Raw genomic sequence first — 22,500 nt, forward strand, 5'->3', positions numbered from 1 at the left:
CATTGAGAGTGAGATCCAAGTGCACATGCGGTTCTGCTGTTAAATTCACTTTGTGAATTTTCCCTCAAGCATCATGATTGTGACTTGTTTGTGAAAGTATACAGTCTACATGTGCCACATGCGGATATATGACACACCTCTCTATGAAGATGATAAACATGTTTCCCCTGGTTCACCCACATATTGACTGAATTATTTTTCTAAAGAAAGTAGTACACCATGAGCCATGTTAATGTGCATGGTTTGAATAACAAAATCCATGAAAACGCTCAGGTACAGGTAAATTAGTGCAGAAAACTGCAGAAAAGGGCCTACAGCACTCCCTAATCATGTAATACAGGTCCTCAAAGATCTAGAGTGGCAGAAATATAGCGTGTATGTTTGTGTGTGTGCGTGCGTGTTAACACACTGATTATGTACCTGATAGGAGCAGGTTCTGGAACACACCCAGCTCAGTCTGCCCTGGCGCCGATCTGTGCTGGAGCAGAGCTACGGCTGCTCAGCAGCGCCCCCTGTCTGTGGTGTGCATGGGAAATTATTACTGATATATATATATATACACACTCTTTAGATCCTGTGAGGGAAATTGTGGTCTCTGCATTTATCCCAATCCGTGAAACAGTGAGCACACACTAATCCCAGCGACACTAATCCCTGCAACAACAGCGGGGCTCGGGGAGCAGTGAGGGGTTAGGTGCCTTGCTCAAAGGCACTTCAGCCTACTGGTCAGGGTTCGAACCGGCAACCCTTCGGTTACAAGTTCGAAGCACTAACCAGTAGGCCACGGCTGCCCCCAAAGTGGCCTGTGATGCATCTATATGCAGCGTTGTTCAAGGTCTGATCTGTATTTAAACTGGGTTTGTGTGTGGAAGTGGTTGTGTGTGTGTGCATGTGTGTGTGCGTGTGTGTGTGTGTGTGTGTGTGTGTGTGTGTGTGTGTGTGTGTGTGTGTGATGGTGGTGAAGCTTGCTGAATGAAGGCGCCTGGCACAGATGGAGCAGCGGGCCGAGAGAGGGAACTGAAACAGTCAGACGCACAGCATGATGGGAACAAATGTTCTAGGAATAGAGAAGAGGATGCACACACGTGTGCACGCACACATACACAAACACATGCGTGACACATGCACACACACACACACACACACACACACACACAAGCATATGCTCACACTTATGTGCATACAGGCAGATAGGATCTTCCTATCAGTGTTGAATCCTCAGAGAGGAAGGGTTAGCAGAGACAATAAAAAAAGGAAGAAGCACAAGACAATCTGGGAAAGGAGGACAGAGAGAGAGAGAGAGAGAGAGAGAGAGATGATCTACAGAGTGCAGTCACACGATTGGAGTGATAGTAAGAAATGGATGCACTGACAAGCGATTTTCCCTCATCCACCCCACGACAGAGAGAGAGAAAAAGAGAGAGAGAGAGAGACGAGTGTGAAGGTGCGTGAAAAATAGGCTTGAGCAGATTGTGAGAACACGCTAATGAGAGAGTGAGTGAGTGAGTAAAAGAGGGAGAGAAAGAGAGAAAGAAACAGGGAGAGAGAGAGAGAGAGAGTGAGTAAGTGAGGAAACGAGAAACAAAGCCACGGTGACTGCAAGGTGAAGCCCAATCAGGAGACTGAATGGAGAGAGGGAGAAAGAGGAAGAGAGAGAGAGAAGGGTGCATTTCTGTGTGCTCTCTCTCTTCTCCGGTGAGTCCGTACCGGCTGTGTGAGCAGACTCTCAGGAGAGAGAGAGCAGCCCTGAGATACAGGAAAGAGAGAGAGAGAGAGAGAGAGGGAGGGAGGGTCAGACATAAAGAGAGAGACGGAGACCGAGACAGAGACTCTCTGAGGGTAGGTGGTGAGAGAGAAGGACATTCAGACAGAGCAAGAGAGAGACAGACAGCACCACACTGGCGGTTCTTTGTGATTTTTGCCCGGGAATACGGCAGCTCGGAGAGGCACCCATGGCCGAGTCCGCTGCCAGGATCCGCTCCAGGAGAGCAGGGATCCGGGCAACCGTGGCTATGATCGGACTCCTGCACCGGTCCCGTAAACAACGCGAGAGGCAGAGGGAAGGGGAAGGAGAGGAGCTGTGGTGCGTACTAAAAAAAACTTGCTCACATCCAGAACTGAAGGAAAAATTGTACACTGAAGCTATATGTGATTGTGTGTGTGTGTGTGTGTGGGCATGTGTAGGCTATTTACTGGTCTTTGTGTATGTCAGTATTTGGGGATGGTTTGCAACTTTGAACATTGAAACACTGCATTCTAGAAAGTGTTGTTGCACATTGAACACGTTGGTTTCTGTGGCTTTGAGGGCGTACACATAACACATGTGGCATTAGAGTGTGACTTCTCCCCTCTCCACACCCTATATGACTTTGATGGCATAAACATATAACTAATTTTGCATGTTTGCAAATTTGTTTGACTTGGTGCATCTAATCAGTAAAAGTTGGGAGGGTTTTATTTCTGCATGAGGGGACATGCTGGTCTGAAAGCATGATTTTCATGTGACAGATGCTTCCTTCTCTCGACTGTGCTCATACTACTAGAAGGCAATATGAAATGAATGAACAGATACTATAAACACAGGACAGGGTATTACATTTGCAGTTTAACTTGAACTTAAACCAGATGCCTAAAATGTAATCTATACACAATTTTACATTTTCTATTTCTAACCATAGCTATATTTCACCATGCAAAAGCTGTCTATATTTCTGTATTAAGACCTGTAGTACTGACACACTTTGATGACTGTTATCAGGCTGTCTCGCCTCCTGGATTATTTCAGTATAACATCCTTTCACATGTATGTTTAACTCATTTGCCATCCGGCATTTGCCATCTGGCATTCTTGAATTTCCCCTTGGGGATCAATAAAGTATCTATCTATCTATCTATCTATCTATCTATCTATCTATCTATCTATTGAAAATCCCATTTGCATGCCCATATGCATGCATGCCAGAATAGTGTGTACATTTGGATAATTGCAACCTTTTGTCCTGCCATCATGGGTTGATTATAATGATACAGCCATGACCAAAGGATTCAATAGGCTTAATATACTGGGTGACAAGCTTTCAAAATTACATTTTAAATGCCAAATGCAAAAAAAAGATATCTTAGCACGCTCTCAGATAATGATTGGCTTGTTGAAACATGTTTATGACTGAGAGTGTAATAAAATTAGTAAATCTGGGCAGAAACCAGCAGTATAATTTAGGATTTGGCCATAACCCTAAACCATATTTAAAACAAGCTTTATAGAAACAGGCAAACTATATATAACAGGCAAACTATACATATATACAGATATAGTTTGTAGTTCCATTCCATAGCAGATGTGCTTTCAAAATGAATCAGAAAATAATTTACTGTGCATAATCTTGGTTGTTTTGGATTAAAAATTAGCCAAAGTCCATTGGATTTGATTATGGGCGTGTAATTGCATGCAATTGGATAGACCTCACCAATCAAAGCTGCGAAATATGTGAATCCTCTAAGGAGCACAGCCAAAAACATTGATCTTGCTTTAATTAATAGTTATTTTTTTAAGTTAGTTAATTTTTTAAAGTTATTGCACTGTCAATATCTTGTATAACAGATGCTATAGCCAAATCTAAACATCTAGCTTCTCTAGCACACAGTAAAATTGTCAGAGTTGTTTTCAACTCTAATAGAGTCGATTCTGACTCTGTCATAGAGACCCATTGGTCCCACCCCACAGAGAGTAAATTTGACTCTTCTCCTAGAGCACATTTTTCAGAGTTAAATTTACTCTATAGAGAGCTGAAAAATCACCAAGATAAACTCCACAGGGAGTAAAGAAAAATCTACTCTATAAGCCAACAACTCTTTCCAGAGTCATCTTAACTCTTAATGGGGTAATCTTAGTTTATCTCTATTCAGAGTTTATTCCCAGCTACTCTTGCTAGAGTCACCATTTTGCTTGTCTTTATCAAGCTCTACAAAATCTGAAGGACATACAGACAAATGATTGAAAATATATTTATTACAAAATATTAAGTTAATGTATCAATATACAATATAAAAAGTTTCATTTTTTTTTTCCTTTTGTAAATGCATGTACAACACATTTGGCATCAAATGGAACAAAGCCACTAGAACATAATATCAAGTTGTTGTTAGTGATACATTAGCTTACATACCAATTTTACTCACTCTACAGCCTGTACTGAAACATTCTAGCATCACCGACATGTTTAAGTCCACACATTCTAACAGTGAAGCTACACCAGGCGCGTAACTGAAGCATTACGTTCGCATAGCGTCTGCTGCAACAATTAGCTGCCACTATAATCAATGGCGGTAGCTACATCAGACGTGATAGCGGCGCGTACGTTCGAAAAAAATAGACCATTCATTTAAAATGAATTTTACGCGTCGCGAACGGAACGCTTCAGTTACGCGCCTGGTGTAGCTCATACCTAAGGCATGATCCAATGGATGGGGCCTAGAAGAGATTTTCAAGATGACTTAAAGTATGATTCATTTCCTCAACACTTTGCTTATCACTCAAAAAACTGAATAGTTTCCTTAACCTGTATCTCATGTACAGCAGAATGCATAACAGGAACCACTGTATCAAAATCTACCGCCAAATCATTACTTCTGTGTTCACTACAGTTATTTTCCAAAACATGAACATTATTAACGCTATACTCATGTAACATTTCCAAATGTTTTCTAAAAGCCAGAAAATGTCCCTGAAACACCCAGTCTCACCACACTTTAACCTGAGTGTTCTACCGGGACACAGCCCATGTGGTGATTCTGCTACCTGGATCCTTTTTTGCAGTTCGATGCTGGAGGAAGAAAGACCTTTACTCTGTTTAATAGTCTTCTCTTTGAACATAGTTGACCACCTCTCAAGAAGGTTCGCTGAAATCTCACCAAACAGTAACACAGTCTTGCTCAATCTGATCCATTACATCCACGAATCGAGAGAATGTTGCAAGCATATGAGGTGATTGAGGGTCATGGACCATTTTTTCTGACGATAATCAAACGTTCACCTTCAGCCGCACAACTTCTTCATCAGAAGAATGCTTCATTAGAGATACCGCCTCTCTCAGCTGTTCTTCATTCAGGACTGGCTCGGGCACATCTTCAGAAGCTGGTCCTCCATTATGTTCATTGTGTGCTGGACTTTGTGGTTCCTGAAGCTTTCCTCTGAATTGTTCTAATGCGTCAGGCCAGGTACCCTGATCCGCTGGCTGGATCATAGAAATGTTCCTATAAAACAGTGTAAAGTAGGGTGAGTTCCAGCATTAAGGGGAAATCCAGCGATTTTCCAAATAGATCTCCATTTCTTGGGTCACCGAGTATGTAAAACGAAAACAATCGGTTTTACATAGCTCGAGTTGCTAAAGCCAGCAGCTAAAGCGACTGTGCAGCTACAGCGCTACACTCTGGGGTCATGAACATTAGGGCTCAGGAACATGCCCCTAGAGTGTAGCACAGTAGCTTCCTTGCTGCATTTCGAGCTAAGTGAATCCGATTGTTTTTTTGTTTTGTTTTTTTTCCCTCTACCGACAGTTCTCGGTGACCTTGAGAAATGGAGATCAATGTGAAATTCAGTGCACTGTAAACAATGTATTTGATCTTAAACAGATTCATTACAATTTGTATGCAGAAATACTTATGAAATGGTTTCATTTCAAGTTCAATCATTTAAAAGAGACAAATAATGCTGTTCATCTGGTGGTTGAGATGCTGGGATTTAAAGTCAAAAGTCAAGCACAGCATGACAAATCCACACACTCACATCTGTGCAAAATTATCTTTTTATATAGCTTTCGGTCATGGGCCTTTTTCAGGATTCCTGAAGAGGGTCTATGACCGAAATCTAGAATAGAAAGATCATTTTGCACAGATCTGAGTGTGTGGAATTTTTTTGAAGAAAAAAAAATACCTCAGTGTGGGTTTCAGTTTAGGTTACCTTTGTGTTAATGGGCAGCATAAAGATTTTACCAATATTTAACTAGGGAAAAAATGCCACTTACTTGCTCTACCCCATCATCTCCCTTGGGCTTATTTGGAGACAAGGCAGTGGTGTCATCTGAATCACATAATGCATCTACTACAAAGCAGAGGACAGAATAAATCAGTAATATAGTCATGTCCAGTACCTGTGACGGCTGTATGTCATGTAGTCTTTGATGGCTGAGATTTTTAAACACTAAATAGGCTCAAAGACGGACATAATCAACATCCACAAACCCCACAGAGTGGAATTCCATCAAAACAATGTGTTGCAACCGCTGTTGATATATTCACAAAACTTGTACCAAGTTTTAACTACATTCCATATTACAACTCACCATTATCTTCTGCAGGCTTCAGCTTTAATACACCACATTTTGGATCCTTCACCACATCTTCAGACACATAGTTGTCAATCTTCTGTACCAAACTCATCATACATTTTAGTCCAGCTTGGTGTTTGGCTTAAATATCAAATTTCATGGAACACTAAAATAAAAATTAACAGAACATTACAAAAAAAAACTGACAATAGACTTAAACAATGCAACAATTGAATAAATCAGTACCTTGGTTAAATAAATCCTCTAGAGTGGCATCAGTTTCCACCATTTTAATGTATCTGGTCTGCCTGGTATTTAACTTTCACCAACATCCTGAGAAAACATAAAATTAAACATTCAGACAAAATCAACACTACTTTTAAAACAGTTTCTTAAAAAAAAAAAACAGGTAACAACTATCTCAGTGACACTGACTAAACTAGTAAATGTGATGCAACAATTGAATAAATCAGTACCTTGGTTAAATAAATCCTCTAGAGTGGCATCAGTTTCCACCATTTTAATGTATCTGGTCTGCCTGGTATTTAACTTTCACCAACATCCTGAGAAAACATAAAATCAAACATTCAGACAAAATCAACACTACTTTTAAAACAGTTTCTTAAAAAAAAAAACAGGTAACAACTATCTCAGTGACACCGACTAAACTAGTAAATGTGGCACGTGCACCTGTTGGCACTTTGCACTGAACACGTGTCTTCTATGCTATCAATGATGCACATTCAGCAATCAACACATGTCCTTGATAGTCAATTAATGCAGCTAGTTTTGAAATAACCAACTTGTGAAGGCCAAATTCATGCTTATGGATGCCTGTTTTACGTGAAACAAGCTTTTTGGTAGAGCATGAACTTTAAGCTAATTTGCCCTATTAATGACTGTTAATGTTAAGTAGCTAACAACAGTAACTGTTACCTCATTAAGCTAACCATAGCCTTTATTTGATATCTGATTTGCATTATGCTAAGCTGCCAATGAGAGCTACGTTGGCTGATAGGCTAGCTGCTAACCAAGTCAATGTTGACCATTAAAGACGATTATACTGGTATCATATTTGGTTGAGTAAATATTAACATGATAAAAAAACGTATAGCATTGTACAATACAGGAGCACGAATTGACATGTACCTCATGTTACACAGAGGTAACGTTAACGTTCATGTTAACTTTCAACCTTCGTTAGCAGTTAACTTAACGTTAACGTTAGCCCCTGAAGGTCAACACATTTCAGAATGATATCTTGACCATACATTTACGTTAAGTTACACTCCTCTTTCGCATCACCGCTTATTGTTTATCATTTTCGAGGCATACTACGGAACATGTGAAATAAATCTCTAGTAAGTGTATTTTAGATGAACATCTACTCACCTTCAACTGCACTTCAGAGAGATTCTTCTAACCAGGCTCCGTCGCGTCGCTGCATTCTCTCAAATGGAAGGAAGTGGGTGATAGGCTACTAACGTTCGTCTCTGACGTGAGATGCCAGAAGGCACGTTCCGCCAGTTAGTAATTTGTCTGAGCCCTTACACACTTGCATGTAACAAACATACAATAATTATAATTATTAGTATTATTATAATGTTTGTCCGCTTTGACTATTCTTTGTGAACAGCTATAGGCTTGATAACAGAGACTCCGTTTATAGATAGCTTAGCAGTATTTGCCTATTTTACTGTAGCACATGCTAGCCTACAAACTTGCAAGTAATTTTTTAGTAGCCTAGTCCAGAAAAAAATCTTAAAGCTACCGAATGACTTTGGAATAAACCAGAAGTAAACACTTGATTTTTTATGAATAATATCCAAATAATAATTAGGCAAACATCTCCCAAGACATTTCTAAAATGGCGTCCAAATGAGAAAATGAGGTGGATGATTAACTCTTGTGATTTTAACTCTGTTTTTTAACTAATATGCTAGAGTACATTTTACTCCAACTGTAGCAAATGTAACTCTATTAGAGTCAATAACAGTCTACTCTGTCATTTTAACTCTTGGAATTTTACTGTGCAGCAGCCTTTTTGTTGTAAACAAAATCAACTCAAGCATGCTCAGGTGACATAAATGACTAGGCACTCAAATTTTTTGGGCTGGGTAAATTCAGGCTGACTTCCAGGCTAATTAAAAATACCATTTAGGTGACATAATAAAGATTATTCTACTACTAAACTGTCATAAAATCTAACCATCTACATTGCTGTACAAAATAAAGCCACGTATTCAGTGTTGGTAACACATTTTATTCATGAACATTTTCTAGAACATTATGGTACCCTCTGTATAATGTGCTTTAGCCCGTAAGCGTGACCTAGCTCCCATCGAAAGGCACTCGCAATGTTTTCTTCCATAATTTTATCAAAACCAGATTCAGAAGCCCAGTGCAAAAAAACCATTATAGCTGAAAAGGATGTAGCAGCAATTTGGGGCAAAATACTAACTACTAACTACACTACCACTAGCAGTCCAATTTTCTGCCCACGTCTTCTTTTTTGGCCACTCCTTTATTCGCTGCCGTCTCATTCATTCACTTATTGATTTTTTGCCAGTTCTCTCCTTTTCTCCAGACGCTACCATTGTGAGGGCCATTGTGCCGAGCAACAGGTGGTTAGGTGTAGACATGCTGGGCTGTATTTACATTTTGTTCTGTCTCTGGCAAACCTCCAGGGGAGGCAAGGCAGGGTGTGAGGGGAAATAGCACTGGACTGTAAGGCTAGCCGTGTGTGTGTGTCTGTGTGTGTGTCTGTGTGTGTCTGTGTGTGTGCTCTGTAATCAGAGACGAGTGGAAGGAAAATTGATAAACAGTTTTGTCCTGCTGTCAGCAGAGTACTCTATTTTGTCCTTTTCAGACTTCACGGTGACAGAATGAAATGGTGTTTACGATAATGTAGTAATTTACGCACATTTCCTGTAATTGCATAGTGAGAGAGAGAGAGATAGTGGAAAAAAACATAGACACAAGACAATAGTGCAGTTTATCAGTTAGACGTTTGAGATAAAACTGAAAAAAAATCTACTCCACTTGAAACGCCGGGAAAAAAAAGGGATCGCTTTCTTCTCCAAAAGCAATACAAAGCCAAGACATAAATCGATTTTTCTGATCATCCATCAGTTCTGAAAAGTGTTTCTCAGTCTTTCTAACTACATACCTTGTCAGTCTGACTTCTATGAGTCAGTCACTTTATAATACTGTTATTGCACACTACTATTGTATTGCTACTGCCAACTGTCAACTGTGGGAGCAGTAGCAAGAAGAGTTTTTTAATTCATCTGTTCCTTGTGCCCTAGGTGAACGCATGTCTGTGTCATGCCATTGATAAAGCGTATGATAAAACACATGTATATATATGTCTCTCATGGCACTCATTCCAGTGTAAAACAGATAGACAAGGCCGGGGGGGGAGGGGGTATGTTTTCCTCAGAACCAAGCTGGAGCATCGGTTCTACAGTAATGCAGACTGGATGAGACTTGAACCGATCCCAGAGAGGTGGGATCAGATTAGGGCAAATGTTATCAGACGGAGCCGTGAGGAGAGGAAAGGAGAGGCCATGGTGAGCTCAGCTGAGGAGAGGGAGAGGAGATTAGGGGATGGAGGGAGAAGTGATGCGAGGTGGAGAGCAAGAGGGAAGATGGACAGCTGAGTAGTGACTGATAGAAAGGTAAAAGAGAAGATGTGCTCAGCATGTGCTGGGAACTCCTTCTTCTTAAAGCCTGTTTAAATTGATGGCTTTGGGAGCATTTGGAGTGGGGTTTGATGTTGGACATTGATCGGGGTGCTGTAGCGCTCTGTAGTATTTGGAGAGAACATATGAGGGTTCTGTGGTAAAGCCGTACATAAATATCAAACCATTTGATCAGCCATTTTCTCTTCTATACCGTCTTTTTTTTCTTTTAAATCAATTCAGTGTTTCATGTCATCGCCGTATCACATGGCTTGTGCTCAGCAATGGGAACAAACATGTGTGTCCATCACCAAAGCAAAGGGTACAAAGGGAAGCAAATCCATCTCTCTCTTCACATCGCCACAGCTGTTTGAACTAGCAGCAACCTATCATTTGACCTTTACTGAGACCTTCGCTGACTGCGCCGCCGATTTTTGAATAGTTTAGCCAACAAGGTGAGGAGGAGGAGGAGGAGGAGGAGGAGGTGATTGCCTTCTCATGTTGCCGCAGCAACAAGAAAATAGAAATGGAAGGGGCCACTCTGTTACTAAAAGGACACACATCACATCCAGTGATTCTTACAGGAGGACTGCAGTTTGTGCAGCTGGAGCTGCAGAGAAATATGGACTTGTATTGCAGATATGCACAGTTCAGATAACCTCACCTGAACATCATTTTAGAATGATGCCTCCCAAGTTGACCATGTCAAGCAGGGGACAGTTTCATAACTGGGAAGGTTCAGAATTAGGTCACAAAGATGCTTGTCAGAAACAAAAAGACATTATTTCAATTATTACCAATCACTTACCTATTATTTTCAATTACCTCTAGACACAATAATATCTCTATATATCTCTACTCTACTGATTATATGTAGACATTTACTACACAGTAAACTTCTCCTTAAACGGTACTTACATAGGTTTATACGCAAGAATAGAACAGTTGCAGGCTATAGCTGACTGTAACACAAAGGCTCATAGTGCATCAGTATCCCTCTGTGAATGCAGGTGTACAGAAGCAGAAGTGTTTGTACAGTGTTTTGCACACATTGCTGTTTTGTTTTGCTCTTCATTATTTTGGTGAATGTGTCCTGGGTGAGTACAATTTAAAGGCTAGAAGAGACTGACCAACGGAGAAAGAGGCAGAGAGGAAGAAAGAGGGCGAGAGAGAAAGAGGGAGCGAGGGAGAGAGAGAAAGAGGGAGAGCGAGAGCGTACTGTCGCTCTGCTGGTATTATGGATGACTTGCTGGTGTCTCCCTAATAAGAAACCAGAAAGGCGTCCGATGATGGATCCATGGGGCCTATTTACAGAAAACTTATGAAGGATCTTGGAGATATTTTTAGAGAGCTGTTCGTTTTTCTCTCTCTCTGTCTATCCCTCCTCCCATCTCACTCCATCCTAGGTGTGGAACCTGAATGAATAATTTACTCGGAGGGGAGTCCAACCACCACAAAGCCCAGAATCCCTAACCCTAGTGGATATAAAGGGGTCCATTTATTTGACAAAGGACCTATCTCAGAGACATCTTTTATTCACTAACTTAATCAAGGACATGGGGCGGAAAAGTGTGACTTGTTCTAACCTCAGGAAGAAAAGAGGGAGCTTAGATGAGTCGAGGAGAGAGAATGAGGGTGTGATGGGTCTTGTCTTCTTATCCTGTCCATATGAGAATGTTGTTACAGATCTGTCCAATGTCAGACATGTGAAATCTACAGACATTATAGTAGTGTGTGTGTGTGTGTGTGTGCGTGTGCGCGTGTGTGTGTGTGTACAGGTGTGTGTGTGTGTGTGTGTGCGTGTGTGTGTGTGTGTACAGGTGTGTGTGTGTGTGTGTGTGTATGTGTGTGTGTGTTTGTCAGGGTCACCAGAAGTACTAGTTCATGTGCAGAAGACTTGGGTCTGATCGGAAATGTTGCAACCGTCACTAGTAGCACACTGTACATTACTTGCTTCACGCCCAGGGACGTGAAGTGACATTACAGCAGAGGTGCATTGCTCAACTCCACCAGAGTTTCTGATTAGCGCCTTTCATATTCCAGGAAACAGGAGTTGCTGACCATCTCCAATGTTCCGCTGGCCGACTGCCCCCCCTCCCCTCCTCGAACCGCCCCGCCCACCATGAAGGTAAGTCAGAGGGGCCCTGGGCCTCGTGCATGTCAATCATCCTGGCCGCAGTCTGATTTGTCAAAGGCACTCGGTCCTGTCACAGAACAGAAAGAGGACAGAGAGGAGTTCTTAAGTGGAAAGGTGCGAGAAAGCCTAATGCCCTCTGTGAGGGGCCAAGCACGTGTCATCTCACTGTGATAGATGGAGAGAAAATGATAGTCTTTATCAACACTGTGTAGAAAGCACAAGAGAGGGCTGTAGTATGTATGTGTGTATCACGTCTATACGTCTATGAAATAGAAGAGCATGTGGGTGTCCACTCTGCTGTTTTGGGGGAATGTTATAGCCTGCATCAACCCCTGTATGGTATTTTAAAAAGTATACAAAAAACATATTCCACGTGTATGAATAAAGCCTTTTATTAGGGAGACCACAAGGCAGCTGAATGCCATGCACAGTGGGTTAGGGGCTGCACCATATGTGTCTATTCAAAGAAAGGACATGGTGTACTACCTTGTTTTGTAGAAGGCTGTAATTTGTATGGGTCAAGCTTGTATATCTAGTCAGAGGAAAGCCAGGAGGAAGTGCACTACCCTGGTAGTTATATCACCCTCAGTTATTTCACCTCAGCTCACATCCTTTGGGTGTGATCATCCGTATTTCACAGCAATCAGATAGTCATCTCAGCTTTGCAAGACTTTAAATACCTTCAACTCTACATTGCTCAATATGATCTTTGGGTGTGATCATCCGTATTTCACAGCAATCAGATAGTCATCTCAGCTTTGCAAGACTTTAAATACCTTTAACTCTACATTGCTCAATATGTTCCATATGCAGAAAAAATGTGCAATGTGTGCAGTTCCATTGTTGTAAAAATGAATCTTCTTCTGAACATTTTAATGGCAACAAGGTGTCAACAACAGATACTTAATTAACACACTGATGGTGTGAAACAGTTGTGTAGCGCAAACCCTGCATGTACTTTCATGTTTTGCATCTGTCCACGGCGTGTGAATGGGTGGAGGTGCGTTCTTGAGAAACAGTTTTAAAAGGAAGTTTCAGGGCAGTAATTTCTCACCAAACAGGGTGGCAAGAGGTTATTTTACATGGGTGGGGAGACTTCAAAGAAAAGATTCTGTGGAACTGATGAAAATAGTTGCTGACTTTGAAAAACAATGCCAGTAATGCATTTTAAACAGATACATTTAGATTTTAGAAAAAAAAAAGAATTTACATGTTTTTCAGTGTGTGTAGTGCCTGGATGTGTGTGTGTGTGTGTGTGTGTGTGTGTGTGTGTGTGTGTGTGTGTGTGTGTGTGTGTGTGTGTGTGTTTGTGTTTGTGTGTGTGTGTGCACGTGTGTTTGTGTGTGCGCACACACATGTGTGTAAAAGAGAAATGATTGGAGAGCTCAACAGATGGTTATTCTATTATTACAAACACAAGTGTAAATCGTATGACCGCATCTATTTTTGCCAGCTGTGTTAAGTTTATGGCAAGTACTATGGCGAGAAATAGCATCACTGGAAAGTGACACAATCCTTACTTTTATTAAATGAAATGCTGCTATTTAATGGAACCTTAATACTTGTTCTGGCTATTCATTTTGATGGACTGTGGCTGTTTGATAAACCTAAGATATGAATTTGGTGTGATCAGGTGACCAAAAAAGAACTTTGCAGAAGAAGAACTAAGTGCCAAGCTGAATGTGTCTATCTCTCTGCTATTTACAGTCTGGCCAGTTCTTTGACACGCTGGACAGAATGGAGGTAAGAATTGATTTCAACCTTGCTCTTACTGAGATATAGGTGTTATGCTTTCTCTGGAGCTTGAGTGCTTCTAGTCTCATTCATAGTTCTCAACCAAACTGAGATCTCTGCGCTGCAAAATATCTGCAACACTTGAGCTGCAACTAATGATTGTTTTCATTGTTAATTATTTCCTTTCCAATTAATTATTTCCAATTAATTAACTAGTTGTTTATATGTCATAAAATGGCGAAAAGTGTTGACTGTAGTAGACTGTAGTTGAGTTATGACTTTAATGCATAAGCTGTAACTGCATTAGTTGTACTTATATTTACAGCTTGTTGTTTCATTTAAATATTGAATTAATGCATGCAATGTTTACATAGGTATGAAGATATAAACACAGCAGTTAATTCAGTATTCTCATATGGGTTATAAACACAGACAGCAATAATAATTACATGAAAGCAGAAACCTCTATTACAGTTTCATGACTGCAGCTGGCAATAACTTCTGCATTTAGCCGTAAACTTCCCCACCGCTTTAATAACCCATTTAGGTCAGTAAAGAACATTGTCCATGCAATGAAGTCAACCTCTCATGATTAGGTTTGCAGTGCTGTGGTCATCTATTAACCTCCCATCCCTGATCTGTCATGTCTGACCCCTGATTCCTGACCTTTTGACCTCGACCCTTGACCCACATTAGCAGGTTTCTGAGGTGGAAGAGATGAGGACAGGCCCACAGAGACTCAAGGTCTGGGTTGCATGTTACCACAGCAAAGCTAACACTCATACCAAGAACCATCAGGAACATGATGCCAATTTCAGCTGTATGTGGTTACCAAGATGGAATCCATGGTTGTTATTTAATATAAGATTTGGATGATACAGCATCACTACATTACTACATTACTATAGTTTAGTAGCTTTACAGTTTACTTTGGTGCTGAAGTGAGCTCATTTTATTAATAAGTGTATATATTAATAAGAATACTGAAACCTTGGTCTGAGTGTTTTGTCATGTTGTGTTGTTGATCTTGCATGATCAATCCATGAGCCATACCATCAGCCATGGATACCTTCATTTGACCTTGACATTGCTGTGTGAATAAGACACACAGGAACAGGTGTGATCTGTTCCTATGACAAGGTTGTTTCCCAAGGTGAAAGTGTGGGTTTGCCATGTGTGCTGTGAGCTGTAGTCAGGCCTGTGTACTGGGTGTTAAGTGGTGGATGAAATTAAGTAAAGTTTGGGTGTTGTATTGTTATCATGTTCTCTGTAGTTATGGCCATGATTGAGGATATAGTAAAAGCTCTAAGCCTGAATAAGTCCCAAACAAGAAAGTGATGTCAGATTGTAGCAGTCTGCCGTGGTAATTCCTTCATCGCGCGTTATGTCATGTACCCCATGACTCATTTGTGTCTTTGCCATCCTCTCCAACATCTCTATATCCCTTCATCGCTTCTGTCTTTTCAAAATGACCTGCACTCTCATCCTGGCAGCCATGATTAGCGTGTAATATGTCTGCTCATTCCCCAGAGCATGCCCAGAGTCAGCCGTCATCATCATTCTGTACCACCCTCACCGGTTCTAATTTGAACAGGTTAAGGGGAATGTGTTTGAAGGGGAAAATGTCTTTGTCTGACCGTGCATGACTTAATACTTACTGTGGCATGTCTCCTCCAGGACGACTACATTCCATATCCAGGGATTGAGGAGGTGAGTGAGTCAGTGTGCAGACCCTCAAATGAATGTTCAGATTATAGCCTCAGTCTTACGCTTAATCTCTCCCGAGCACACACACACACACACCAAGCCTTGTCAAAACATCTGCTCGAGGATAAGCCCAAATGAGAAAGTGTTTGAAGTGTTCCATCTGGGTTTTCCTATATGTTCACACACACAGGTCCTACAGAGGGGAGAGCCGTATCCCCAGGTCATTCTGCCTCAGTTTGGCGGCTACTGGATAGAGGACGGTGAGACCGACGGTGCCGCCCCGTCCAGCAAGGACACCAGCGCCTGTAACGGGCAGGATGGTGAGGGGACAGGCCCTGAGGGGGGGTTTGGCTACTGGCTGGAGAGGAACAGTGCAGCCCGTGCCTATCGCAAGCACTTCCTGGGAAAGGTGAGCCACTACATTACATAAATTAATATAAGCTCATATAAGATAAGTTTATAAGTTTAAGTCTTGTATTGTTGTGTTTACAGTGCTGAATTGTTTTCGACACTGCTTAATGGTTGCCTCTTCTCTGCAACCTCAATGTTTCGATAATAACCTTTTAATTGCAGAGGAAACCATGAAATGAAATTTCCGAGTTGATACATTGCCTTAATTTAAATTAATTTTATCAACTGTATTGCCCTTGTTTTATTGAAAGCTGCCTTCCTGAACTAAAAACACCTCCCACTCTTGCAGGAGCATCTCAATTTCTACTGCACAGCAAGCAGCCATGGCAACCTTATTCTCTCCATGAGACATGAGGAGCAGGAGGACCAGGAGTACCTGCACATCATCCTCAGGTAAGCCCTGTCCCAGTTCTAAACCGGACCCTGGGGTGGACCCAGCACATGACCAGGTCCATTCTTGGCAGCTGTTGTCTGCTTGTGCTTAGACTGCATGGAAAAATAAAACACCACAGGACTTGAACCAACAGCTGGCAAATGTCAGCCATTTTAAACATGATGAATCAGGATGCTTACAGCAATCTGTTTAGAGAGAGCAGTCTTGCTTTCCAACTAACTCAGGTCTTGATTTATTGTTTGTGTGTTTTCAGATGTCAGTCAAAGACAGTCTACGACAGAATCTCTCTGGCAGGCCTACCGGAGATGCCGAGCATTGCCCAGTTAGCTAAGGTTTGCACACTGTGGTATTACCTCATACACCTTGATACATGACCTCCAAAATAATGTCCTTAGAATGTAACTCACTCTTTTAAAACGGATCTCTGTTTATTTCTACTCTCTCATCTTCCCTATCCTTTCTCTCTCAACCAGCTTCTGTGCGAAGACATTGTCAACCTGAAATTCCAGCCGGTGTTGTATCCAAAGGTGAGTTCTATAAAACAAATACATGGGGGAAAAGTCTTACAAATACTGTAGAATAGGATATGAGTTATGTCAGTAGTATGAATATCTCATTCATAAATGCAGCCAATTAAATAGAGGAAAAAAGCATTTAGACATTAATTGCCTTCAGAGACTCCAGCTGCACTCTGGGGGTTGGCTTGTTGACTTCTGTTGATTAATGAAATGCTCATTGCTTTCCAGTGCTTTTGTATTGCCCATATGCCATCTGGATTGTAATTTGTCAGGCCTTTATGATCACATGCAAATAATGAATGCAGCTCTTTTTGTATTTACTAATACCACAGTATTTTCCTTAATGATATACAGTAATCTCACCGATAAGGCATTACTGAATTGATGCATTGTTGTTAAGGGAAAAAGTTAGCTTACCATTGACCTACTATTCCCATTCTCCATTTAATCTTGGGAAGAATTTAAAAACAGCTGCTCAGCTTCCACAATAGTAGTTAGCCAATAAATAAGTGAAATTGCAATGTGATGAAACCCAATGATTGACCGGCAGTTCAAATGCTTAGGAAGTGGGCTTATGGAGAAGTTGCAATCACAGTAACTTCCGTTTAGTCTAAAATAGTCCGAATTCAGAGATCGGGCCTTGGGTTCCCACAGTAGAGTTTCTCTTTTTGGCCAGAAAAATCTCCAAAATGAGGAAATGTCTTTTGCCAGGCTCCAGTCTGTCTTTGGTCTCTGTGTTAGTAGGCTTTCAAGGTAGCGCTGGGTTTCACAATTTAGAAGCACATTTAGTGTTGAAACTCCAAAGGATGTTTTAAATGGTTGTTGCAATATCATCATTATATTGCAAGGTAGGGTACAATCGGGTATGTGCCATTATGATAGTTTCCTGTAGATTACCAATCATTTATAGTAGGCTTATTTTTTGTGAAGTTTGCAGACAATGAGTAAAGCCCCATATCAAAGTAAATCTCAGATTGAATGCTCTCATCACATATACGTGTGTCTGTTTGTAGAGACATTTAATTATTATTATTTTTTTATATTTCACAGGGTTCCCAGTTGATAGTCAGTTATGATGAACATGAAGTGAACAACACATTCAAGTTTGGCATTGTCTACCAGAGGTTTGGACAGGTGAGAGCACTTCCTAAGTAAAGCCTTATTCCGTATTCTGTATAACTCTGCACATTTCAGCCCATAAATGTGACCAGTTGCATACACAGTACTCTGTCACTATCAGTTTGACAATATTGGATGGGGAGTTAGCTATATATTGTAGTTATAATTAAAGTTATCATTTTGTTCCAACGCAAATTACCTACACTGGGTAACTTGTGCCTACGCAGTGGTATGCTAAGCTTATTCTCTGTCCACTTAATCACTAGCCTGGATGCCAGACGAACTTAGCCCTGTCCACAACATTTGAAGTCGGGAAGTTCGGTCTGTTCTTGTTCTGTTTTGGAGCAAATATGCCCGATACCAGCTGTTCGGAGTCACGGTTTGGACCAGAACTCCTGAACGGTTTTGTTCAGAGCTGAAAATCTGTGTTTGACAGAGGACCGTTGTAGGTTGCTAGTGACAAAATATTAGCTTACAGTATGTCTGTAAAAAGTATTTCATTCTTCTCGGTTCTTCCTAACAAATCACTGTTGCTAAGGTAGACATTTAGATTTCGCTATCACGTCTGTTGTACAAGATATTGACAGCGCAATAACCAGAAAACAATGTTAAGGCATTTGTATGGTGCGTGTTTCAACCTGTATCGGTTCCCAATGGAGCAGTATCAATTTTAAATTCTGACTAGAATTGAGTATGACGACGTCAGGCTACTTAATCACATTTACGTTATCTAAATTACCACCATAATCCTGGCTTGCTTCTTCCTGGTGCCCAGATCCTAATCTCTCCCTGGTCTGACTGCTCTGTTGTAGATATCTGAGGAAGAGCTCTTCAGGAACAACGAGGAGACGCCTGCTTTCACTGAGTTCCTCAGCATTCTGGGAGACTGCGTAGACCTGCAGGACTTCAAAGGGTGAGAAGGAGGAGAGAGAGAGAGTGATAGAGGAATAGAAACTGTAAGAAAAGAAAGAGTGAAAGAGAGAGAGAGAGAGAGAGGACCAGAAAAGCAGTGGTGGGTAGAATATTTAGTGTGTTATGATGCAGTAGGAGGACTGAGCAAGGAGGATAGGGAAACCAGCGGTGAGCTGAGCAAACAGCTGGTATGAATGAAAAGTACTTCAGGGCTAAAAATAAAGTGATGGTAAATAGATTGCATTTGCACAGCGGTTCTTAGCAGTCCTTAGAGCCCCTTCCACCAAACTTCAACCAAACAGAGAAGGCAAACATTTAATACACTGTGGGAGTTTTGGCTCAAGACCTTTCTATTGATTTGAGTGCAAGCAGCTGAATTTCCGGAGGTACAAATACAAGTCGTCTGTACACCTGAGTGAGTGTGTGTATGTATGTGTTTGTCTGTGTGTATTTGAATGTTTGTAAGTCTGTCTGTCTGTTTTTTTGTTAGTGGTTTGTGTGTGTGTGTGTGTGTGTGTGTGTGTGTGTGTGAGAGAGAGAGAGAGAGAGAGAGAGAGGAAGAGGAAGAGATAGGGAGAATGTTATGTATATTATTATTTGTATGTGTCAATCACTCCACTAATCCCGACATCTTCTCCTCATGTTGGTCAGGTTCCGTGGAGGCCTAGATGTCTCTCATGGCCAGACGGGCACTCAGTCGGTCTACACGGTGTTCCGCGAGCAGGAGCTCATGTTCCACGTCTCCACAAAGCTGCCCTACACAGAGGGAGACACACAGCAGGTAGCCTCAGTCAGTCAGTCATCTCCCATAAGACATTAATCCATGCTGTAATGAAAAAGTCTGGGTGCATACACAGAGCAATGTAATCCAGAATGATTTTGATTAATCATCTATCATGTGAATGGTAGCCATGCTTGACCATTCATATTCTTGCGTTGCATATCAATAAAATAACTCTTTCCTGACACAGGTAAGTGTCTTGGGGCAAGTGTGTTTGATTAAGTGATGGGGTGGGGTCAGATGTTCAAAGACTCTTGCACCACACTTAAAGTGTGTCATCAGTCATAAAGAGTTATTTAAAATGTTCCCACAGACATGCTGTCAGGTGTTACAGGTTTTTCATACATCTCCCTCTCTTTATTGTGCCATAGCTACAGAGGAAGCGACATATAGGAAATGACATTGTTGCAGTGGTGTTCCAGGAAGGGGCCACACCATTTGTGCCTGATCTGATTGCATCCAACTTCCTCCATGCCTATATTATAGTGCAAGTGGACAACCCATGCACAGATGACACGACATATAAGGTAAGTAAAAAATGGTCATTCCACCGCACTTCTGGTAAGAAGACCAGTCGTGCAGTAAAAAGGATGGAATCACCAGAGCACACAGATGTTAAAATTGCTTTTTTTTTTTGTTTGGTTACAACTTCATCCATGGAGCCTTTTGCTGCACTATTCAAAAATAAAAATAAGCAACTTTAGCATCTCTGTGCTCCGGCGATCCCTTCCTTTTTACTACATATAAGGTACCAAGATAATGGCAGTTGCCTGAGAGCATTAACCTCTCCATCAATGTAAAGCTATTCAGTAGTAGTAGCTCTGTTCCTATCGTCAGTGTTTTTTGACCCTAGTGGAATCAATTACACATCATGTAAAACAGAAAAAGACATGTCATAATTCAGTTTCATGTATCTTGCAGGTGTCTGTAACAGCACGTGAAGATGTCCCATGCTTTGGTCCACCTCTGCCAAACCCACCTGTCTTTAAAAAGGTGAGTGCATTATCTCATCTCATAACATCCTATAACCACCTTTATAGTGTTCTGGAGGAGCCCAAGATGTGACTCTCAAAACGTGTCAAGTCAGAGGCAGTTCATGACATTTGAGTGTTGTTTCTGGGAAGACCGAAAGATAATCCATTAGTTTCCAGTTAGATAGCAATAGTTAATGCTCTTCTTTCCCCACAGTATGCTATCCTAGTACGTCGAATATTTTAGGCTATCCTCTTAAAATTACTTATTAGGTGTTAGTTAAAGATAGTGAGCCACATTTCCATATCAGCTCTGCTCGGTCTTTGTGTGTACACCTGCTGAGGTGTGGCTCCCTGCCTGTCTTTCTGCCCAGGGCCCCGAATTCAGAGAGTTCCTGCTGACGAAGCTGATCAACGCGGAGAATGCCTGCTATAAGGCGGAACGCTTCGCTAAGCTGGAGGTGAGTGTGAGCCCAGCAGGACGCTATCTGAGGGACTGCTCCCTTTTCAGCAAAGCACTCCCGCATTGTTGCGTCAGTGCTGAGTGTGTGTCTGTGTATGTGTGTGTGTGTGTGTGCGTGTATGTGTTTGCATTTGAATAAAAAATGGTTCTTTTGGTGTCAGTTTATACTTCCATATGTTGGAATTTGTGTGTGTGTGTGTGTGTGTGTGTGTGTGTGTGTGTGTGTGTGTGTGTGTGTGTGTGTGTGTGTGTGTGTTTGTGTGTGTATTCATGCATGAATGTGATATCTGCATTTTTGCACATGTGCTGATGTGCATATGTGTGTGTGTGTGTGTGTGTGTGTGTGTGTGTGTGTGTGCGTGTGTATGAATACATCTTCGTTTTGTCAGGAACGGACGCGGGCTGCCCTGCTCGACAACCTCCACGACGAGCTCCACAGACAGACACAGGTCATGCTGGGGCTTCCACTTAGCTCAGAGGAAGACAAAATGGAGAACGGGGGTCACAGTGGGCTAATCGAGTCCATTAAGGTTGGTGCCCACAGCACAGCATTACATAAAGCAGGCAGCGCGGCAAACGCCTTCAGCCTGAGCTCTGTGTTTCATTAAGGCTCTAACTGGGAGCCCTTTTAGTGGCTCATTGCTCAAAATAAGCATCTAATCTGAAAATGGATGCTGAGCGCCCTCTAGTGTCTGTCTGCATGTCTGCCTCAATACTTCTTTTGTCAATGCCTCTCTCTCTCTCTCTGTCTATGTCTCTGTCTTTTTTGCTCTCCTGCTTGCTCTATTCTTTATCTCTCCACCTATCTATGGAGTGTCTCTCTTTGTTTTACCATCTAATCTTTTCAATATCATCTCCAATTCTTAAAATATATATATATAATTCATGTGTATCTTGCAGCTGTCTGCCATGTCTTGTGCAATGTAATGTAATCTTTATCTCAACCTCTTCTCACTTTCTCCACACTTAGTCCCTGGTCTGATTGATATTATGTTAGTTGAACTGTGAGAGCCATTAGATGTTCATTCATTACCCGACTTTCTGCCACTTCTGTCTCTGCCGCCGCCAATCATAACCCATTATCTCTGCCACCCCCCGCAGCGGGCGATGAGAGTGCGAAGCCACTCCATGGACACGATGGTGGGCTCGCACAAGAACAACCGCTACTCCATGGTGGGCGGAGGCGTTCCCACCAGCCTCAGTGGCAGCGGGCTGACGCAGGTGGGGGCGGATGGCGGCAAAGGGGTGAGTGCATGGAAGGGGTTGTTATTTCACTTTCACACTTTCAGAGAGCTCTTTCAATTTGTGTCTGCAGAGGGGGATGATGTTAGCGGTCAATTTAGT

General features: G+C 41.7%; 1 protein-coding gene across 5 annotated transcripts in view; it reads left to right on the forward strand.

Annotated features, from left to right (window-relative positions):
- Positions 1-22,500, forward strand: part of rap1gap2b (RAP1 GTPase activating protein 2b) — a 46,110-nt gene that overhangs the window by 19,558 nt on the left and 4,052 nt on the right. Inside the window, exons 1-17 of one of the 5 annotated variants that reach the window (XM_076273465.1) lie at positions 1,623-2,083; positions 12,053-12,137; positions 13,854-13,889; positions 14,577-14,624; positions 15,558-15,590; positions 15,778-15,996; positions 16,288-16,391; positions 16,646-16,724; positions 16,866-16,919; positions 17,961-18,044; positions 18,842-18,942; positions 19,593-19,722; positions 20,094-20,249; positions 20,644-20,715; positions 21,068-21,154; positions 21,546-21,686; positions 22,258-22,401. In XM_076273465.1, coding sequence (XP_076129580.1) covers positions 1,953-2,083; positions 12,053-12,137; positions 13,854-13,889; positions 14,577-14,624; positions 15,558-15,590; positions 15,778-15,996; positions 16,288-16,391; positions 16,646-16,724; positions 16,866-16,919; positions 17,961-18,044; positions 18,842-18,942; positions 19,593-19,722; positions 20,094-20,249; positions 20,644-20,715; positions 21,068-21,154; positions 21,546-21,686; positions 22,258-22,401 — 1,704 coding nt within the window. In that variant the 5' untranslated portion in view covers positions 1,623-1,952. Of the gene's footprint in view, positions 1-1,622; positions 2,084-12,052; positions 12,138-13,853; positions 13,890-14,576; positions 14,625-15,557; positions 15,591-15,777; positions 15,997-16,287; positions 16,392-16,645; positions 16,725-16,865; positions 16,920-17,960; positions 18,045-18,841; positions 18,943-19,592; positions 19,723-20,093; positions 20,250-20,643; positions 20,716-21,067; positions 21,155-21,545; positions 21,687-22,257; positions 22,402-22,500 lie in introns of those variants that run through there. The other 4 variants (XM_076273466.1, XM_076273468.1, XM_076273467.1 and 1 more) reach the window with 4 other exon arrangements.

Source organism: Alosa pseudoharengus, unplaced genomic scaffold, assembly GCF_046254945.1.
Source record: "Alosa pseudoharengus isolate Yale_2024_CS ecotype anadromous, Long Island Sound unplaced genomic scaffold, YU_APseudo_1.1 YU_APseudo_1.1_scf_8, whole genome shotgun sequence".
Classification (NCBI taxonomy): Eukaryota; Metazoa; Chordata; class Actinopteri; order Clupeiformes; family Clupeidae; genus Alosa; species Alosa pseudoharengus.